The following is a 7,072-nucleotide window of genomic DNA, read 5'->3' on the forward strand; positions in this document are numbered from 1 at the left end:
AGGAATTCACCTGTCTCTGCCCCCCCACCAACCTCAGTGCTGGGGTTACAGGCAGGTGCTGCTACTGTGCCAGGCTTTTTACATGGGTCTGGGAAAGCGAGGTCCTCATGCCAGAACTGACCACCAAGGCGTGCTTGGGTCTGGGAGTAAGTGACTTTGAGCTTGTTCATTGACTATGGACAAAGGCAGTGTGCCCGAATCCAGAGTCAAAAGTCAAAGCTTTGTGTTTTGCTTTTTGTTTCCTTTTATTGGTAATTGATGCATAATAATTATACAGGTTTATAGGTCCACGGTGATGGTTCAATACACATATACGTAGTGGGGAAGTCAGTATCACCTCAAATGTGGGTTACATTTTTTATGGTAAAACCTTTACAGGCCTCTCTTGGAGCTGATGGACCAAACATCACCTGATATCTGGACTCAGACACTCTGCTGAGCTGACCTCCTCCAAAGCATATGTGTTTTCTGTCCGTCCCTCCTCCCTTCCAGTCTCTGACTGCCGTGTCCCCATCCTCTACTGTTATGGGATCCACTCTAGCCTCCTTAGCTTCCACACAGAGAATGTGCAGGGTGATCTCTGGGGGCAAATCATCAGGATTTTCAGGGGGCAAGGGTCACAGAGCAACCCCATAGCCCAGGCCAGGGTCAGGGGCCCGTCAGAGTCAGGAGCCTCAGCAAAGCTGACACAGCTGGTTGGCCCGATGTGGAGTGCTGCTCTCCCTCCCTCTTCCTCCTGGTGTGTGTAATTCTCCCCCGGGCATGCTTGGTCTTGGCAAGTGCTGGAGTTAATGGGGAGGGGGACCCCGTCTACGCAGCCATGGGAAGTCGCCATCCATGCCGCAGTTGTACTTTTCAGGGATGGAGTTCTTTTGGGATTACCTATGTTCCTGTAAGTAACCCCTCACCTACACTCGAAGTAGCCCCTGCATCCATGCTCCTGTAAGCAAGCTCAGTAAACTCATTAGTTCGTCAGGCTGGACTTGAGAGGAATCATTCTTTTGATCTGTGGTTGGAGTCCTATCTGGAAAGAGCAGTTGCGTGTTCACATCTCTCCAGGAAAAGTCACACAACGGGCCGCAAGACACAGTCAGTGACAGGTACATCAGAGCTGCCACCTTGGAGGCCAAGTGATGTCACCAGCACATCCCCAAGGTCCAGCTTGGGGCCCCAAGGCCACACGAGCCACTTCCCAGATATGGACAAAGCTGCTGTACTGGTCAATTCCAACAATTAACTAAACACAACTTAGAATCTCCTGGAAAGAGAGGCCCCATGAAGAATTATCTAGATCACATTGTCGTGTGACCGTGGTGGGGGGGGGTTGTCTTGATTGCTGGTGCAGGAAGACCCAGCCCCCTGTGGGCAGCAATGCTCCCTAGGTGTGTGTGTGGGGGTGTTCTAGACTGTGTGAAGGAGGAGAAAGGCAGATGAAGGGGGCGAGGATTCTCTGTCTTCTTGACTGTGGATGTAATGTGACCAGCTGTTTGAGTTCCTGCTTTGACATCCCCCAAGTGATGGGCTGTGATCTCAATTGTGAGCTAATAAACCCTTTTCTCTCTCACCTTGCTTTGCCTTAGGGCATTTGTCACAGCAACAGACATGAAACTAGGTCAGATGACAGGTCAGGGAAATAAGGTGGCAGGGGGTAACCTTTCCCACCCACACACAAGCCTGGCCCACCATTTCCCTAGCCAGCCTTGCACAGAACAGGGAGGGAAACTGGGATCTGTGTCTAAACAGGTGACCTTCTATATAGAAAAAGACACCTCATTTCCCAGTTTGGATTAGGGTGTTGGGATGAAGAAAAGTGACCCCAACAGGGTAAGGTGCAAGGCCTTATGGGCCCCCTGAGGCAGGTCGGCTGGCTGCTTGCAGGGAAGGGCTGGCTGGGCTTTGCAGGTGGGAGGCTCAGGAGAGTGACCCTCAGATCCCATCGTTGGTGCACGTGGTTGGGGTCCCTCGGTCGTCCACCTCAGGCTCATCCCGCAGTGCTCGGCCCAGCACAGCGCCCAGGGTCTCCCGAAGCCTGTGGCTCTTCTGGCTGCCGACGAGGAAGTAGATGAGTGGGTTGGCACTGCTGCTCAAACAGGAGAAGAGGCGGGACAGGCAGATGTAGAGGAGGCTCACAGCCCGTGGCAGGCCCACCCAGTAGAGTAAAAACCAGTAGACGCCCAGGGGCAGCGAGCAGGTGAGAAACACCAAGACAGAAGCCAGGATGACCACGAACAACCGGCGGGGTCGCCGCCGCAGTCCGGTGCTCTTCCTCACCCGCACGAAGAGGATGGCGCTGGACAGGGTCATGACGGGCATGAAGATGCCCAGGATAAGCCCACTGAACACCATGTCCACCAGGAAGCAATGACTTTCATCAGGGTGCCAGAACTGCATACAGAAGAAGGAGGCCAGAAAATTCATCAGCAAGGCCAGTGCCCAGAGTGCGCCACACACCCCGGCCGGTAAGTACTGGGGCTGGTGGCACTTGTACCAGATGGGGAAGAGGACGGAGAGGCAGCGATGGGTGCTGATGGCTGTCAGCAGGCTCAGGCCAGCCGTGTAGGCGAAGTACTTGGTTCTTTTCATCACCTCGTAGAACATGGCGCTGGGGCTGGTTTTGAGCAGGAGCCCGGTCTCCAGGCTGAGCAGTGTGGCCATGCAGAACAGGAAGAGGAGGTCCGCCGCTGCCAGGTTGAGCACATAGACACAGAAGGAGGACCTCTGCACGCGGAAGCTCAGCAGCCAGAGTACCACGCCGTTGCCCGCCATCCCACACAGGCAGGTGGTCATGGCCAGGAAACTTACTGCGAAGTAGGTCCAGGTCAGTGAGTCCATGGTGGGCCTGAAGGTCAGGCCTATGGCCTGGCTGTTGTTCTGAGTGTCCTTCATCACTAGAGAAGGAAAAGGGACCCACATGAGAGTCTTTGTTGCTGGACCGTGGTGAGCCATGGGAGCCTCCTGAATTTCCTGTTTTGGATACTCCCTGGGGTTCTTACCATGACTGAATCTACCTCAGGGCCTGAGGGACCTCAACCTGTCATAGATGCTTCTCCTCCGAGGTCTCTCCTAGCCTGAATTTTTATTTCTTTCTTTTGAGACAGGGTCTCTCACTACGTAGCACTGGATGTGTAGACCAGGCTAGCTTTGAACTCACAGAGATCCTTCTGCCTCTGCCTCTGAGTGCTGGGATTTAAGGCATGTACTACCATACCCACCTTGTTTTTTTTTTTTAATTCTTCATGTATTTTTACTTTATGTGTATCACTGTTATGACTATGCATGCAGTGCCTGTGGAGGCCAGAAGAGGGTATTAGAGTCCTTGGAACTGGAGCTATGGACATTTGTTAGCCACCATGTGGGTGCTGGGAACTGAACGCAGGTCTTCTGCAAGAGCAGCCGGCGCTCTTAACCGTTGAGCCACCTCTCCGGTCACTTGTGGTTTCGGTTGTGTTGATTTTTTGGAGCTGGGGTTTCACTATGCAGCCCTTGGCTCCTTCTGAGAGATCTCTCAGAGATCCACCTGCCTCTGCCTCTCCAGTGCTGGGATTAAAGGCGTAGGCTGCCATGTCCAGCTCTTTTATTTTAGACATGGTCTCATGTAGCTCAGACTGGCCCCAAACTTCCTATGACCTTGAACTCCTGATCCTCCTGCCTTGGCCTCCCAAGTGCTGGGATGGCAGGTGTGTGCCATCATGTCTGGCCTAGTTTCACCCTTTAAAAAATCATTAAATGGGGGTTGCAGAGGACCTGGGTTCAAATCCCAGCACCCACCTGGCAGCTAACAATCATCTGTAACTCCAGTTCTAGGGGATCCAACACCCTCTTCTGGCTTCCATGGGCATTGCATGACACAGGTGCACTTACATCCATGCAGGCAATACACTTATCATGAGCCCTATTTCCCAAACATTCTGCACCCTTCTAAACAGCACAACCAGCTGAAGACTGAGTGCTCAAACACAAATTTACAAGGAACATTGCACACTCACTCATCAAAAGGAAGCCTGGTATGACTGGGCTGTCCAACTCCCTCATGTCCTATTTTTAAATGTGTTTTATTTTATTATTTTTTTGTTTGAAACAGGGTCTCAATATGAAACCCAGATGGGCTTTGAACTTGAATCACTCCTGCTTCAACTTCCTGAGTGCTGGGCAGGCATGTACCACCACACCAGGTGAGAGCAGCAAGCTTTATTATTTTTTATATTGTGTGTAGGAGTGTAGTGCCTGCATGTGTCTAAGTGCACCCATGTCATACACTGCACAAGGAGGTGTCAGATCCCCTGGAACTGGAGTTACAGAGGTTGTAAGCTGCCACGTGGGTGCTAGGAATTGAACCCAGGTCCTCCACAAGAGCAGCTGGTGCTCTTAACCACTGAGCCAACCCTCCAGCCCCCAAGATCAGCAGTTTTTGTCCTGGTACTTTTGAATCTTTGAATTAATGTTTGGAAAATGAGACCTCAATGGCAAAGGGCAGAATTGATTACATCCTCAATTTGTGGCACATTGTGATCATAGATCAATTTAAAATCCTTCATTGGGCTGAGCATAACAGCACATACCTTCAATCCCAGGACCTGGACAGTGGAGGCCAGAGGATCAGGAGTTCAAGGCTAGCCTCAGTTGTATAGTGAGTTCAAGGCCAACTAGGCTACATGGGACTTTGCCTCAAAAAAATTAGCTGGGCATGGTGGCACATGTCTTTAATCCCAGCACTCAGAGGCAGAGGCAGGCAGATCTCTGGGAGATCAAGGCCAGTCTTGTCTACATAGTGAGTTCTAGGTCAGCTGGGGCTAGAGGGAGACCTTGCTTCAAAAAATATATAACAAGGGGCTGCAAACCCGGCAGAGGCCAGAAGAGGGCATTGGGTCCCCTGGAACTGGAGTTATAGGTGGTTGTGAGCTGCCTGATATGGGTACTGGGACCTGAACTCAGGCCCTCTGGAAGAGCAGCAAGTGCTCTTAATAACTGAGCCATCTCTCTTCTGTTTCAAAACTGAAGTAGCTATTTCTGAATCTTTAGTCTTTAAAATAAAAAAAAAAGATCAGTATGTGTGTGTCTGTCTGTGTCTGTGTATTGATAGACGTTTATGGATGTCAAAGGACACCCTGGGGTGGCAGTCCTGGCCTTCCACCTTTACGTCAGCATCCTTTGCTCACTGCTGTATGTGCCTGGGTCGCTGGCCTGTCATCTTTTGGGGACCCTCCTATCTCCTCTTCCCAAATGGCTGTAGAACTCCATGACTACAGACAGATGCCGCAGCATCCAGCTTTACCTGGGTTCTGGGGATTGGAACTGTGCGGCAAATGCTTTACCCGTTGAGCCATTTCCACAGCCTGGACTTGTGCATCTTCAACTCATGCTTGACTTGATGCACCCCACCCCACTCCTGTGCTACCCTTATCTCAGAGGTCACTGCCCTCAGCTGCCCCTCAGTGCCCTAGATTTTGTTTCTTAGACTTTCTCCAGTGTCCTGTTGTCTGGTGGTGGGAGGGGAGGGGCCTGGTCTTGTCTGTGATGCAGGGACTTGTCCATCATGGCTGGAGGCAGAAAGTCCTCTATTGTATTTCTTATTGATTATCGCTGCGTAGTGGAACCCATTTGATTTTGTCATTTTTCACTAATCAGGCACCTGCCCTGAGTTATTTTATGGTATGTATCAGTGTGCCCACTGAATGGATTTACTGTGTAGCTCTAAGGCCCCAGCTGTTAGACCTCAGAATTCTTTTTCATGTCTTATAGAGCCCAGGACTTTCTAGTGCCCCGAAGAACAAGGAGTCAGCAAGATCTTCCTGAGCTTAGAGAATCTGCCTCCAAAGCTTCTCCATCAGACTTGACGTTTACTCAAGTTTTTGGTGTTATCTTTTATCGTGATGAAAAAATTCTGAGGTTTTTTTTTTCATAAATATGATGAATTGATCGGTAGCCTCTTTCTGCATCTTCTGAGATAATCAAAATCTTTTTGTTGTTGTTGTTTGTTTTGAGACAGGGTCCCCCTGGAGCCCCAGCTGGCTTGGAATTTGCTATGTAGACCAGGCTGGCCTAGATCTCACAGAGATCCACCTGCCTCTGCCTCCTGAGTGCCATGACTAAAGATGTACACCACCACACCTGGCCTGATAATCAGATTCTTAATAAGATGGATGCATATCGATAGATTTTTTTGTGGATAATCATGAGCTTATCCTTATTCCTAGGACAAACTATAGTTTCTTCTTTAAGACTTATTTTTGTTATTTTAAAATTATGTCTATACGTGCATGTCTGTGTTTGGATATGTGTATGTGAATGCAGGTACCCATGAAGGCCAGAAGGGAGTGTAGGATTCCTTGGAGCTGGAGTTATAGGTGATTGTGGGTACTGGGAACCAACTTGGGTCCTCTGGAAGAGTAGCCAGTGCTCTTAACTGCTGAGCCATTTCTCCAGATTTCTCCAGTCCCAATTCTGGTGGTTTTCAAAAAATATTTTATTTCTTATTTTTATGTTATGTATGCAAGTGTAATGCCTGCATGTATGTAAGTGCATCTGTGTTGTGCAGTGCCCTTGGAGGTCAGAAGAGGGCATTTGGTCCCCTGGAACTGGCGTTATGGATGGTTGTTACGGATGGTGCAGTGTGGGTGCTGGAATTTGAATCTAGGTCCTCTGTGAGAGCAGCCAGTGCTCTTAGCTGCCGAACCATCTCTCCAGCCCCTTGGTGTATTTTTCCTAATTTGATGTGAAATATTTTTGCTTTGTTTTTTGAATTTTGAATTTTTGTTTTATGTGGATGAATGTTTTGCTTGCATTGTGTACATGTACCACATGTGCATAATGCCTTTGGAGAACAGGCATCAGATCCTCTGAAACTGGAATTATGGATGGTTGTTAGCCACCATGTGGGTGCTGAGAACTGAACCCAGGTCCTCTGCAAGAGCAGCCAGTGCTCTTAACCACTGAGCCATCTCTCCAGCCCCTCATTCTGTTTTTTTGAGACAGGGTTTCCTGTAGCCCAGGCTGACCTCCAATTCACTATGTAGCTAAAACTGGCCTTTGATCCTCCTGCCTCTGCTTCCCAAATGCTGGGATCCTAGGTATG

At 49.6% G+C, this 7,072-nt stretch overlaps 1 protein-coding gene across 1 annotated transcript; it reads right to left on the reverse strand.

Moving 5' to 3' along the window:
• Positions 1–1,926: 1,926 nt before the first annotated feature.
• On the reverse strand, positions 1,927–2,886 carry Mrgprd (MAS related GPR family member D). The gene has a single exon (XM_008846327.1). The coding sequence runs from the start codon at positions 2,884–2,886 to the stop codon at positions 1,927–1,929; it is 960 nt and encodes a 319-aa protein (XP_008844549.1).
• Positions 2,887–7,072: the final 4,186 nt, after the last annotated feature.

Source organism: Nannospalax galili, unplaced genomic scaffold, assembly GCF_000622305.1.
Source record: "Nannospalax galili isolate Female #2095 unplaced genomic scaffold, S.galili_v1.0 scaffold1723, whole genome shotgun sequence".
NCBI lineage: Eukaryota > Metazoa > Chordata > Mammalia > Rodentia > Spalacidae > Nannospalax > Nannospalax galili.

Coding starts and splice junctions, on each gene's coding strand:
- Mrgprd (XM_008846327.1), bottom strand. CDS start 2,886: ATGAAGGACACTCAGAACAACAGCCAGGCCATAGGCCTGACCTTCAGG.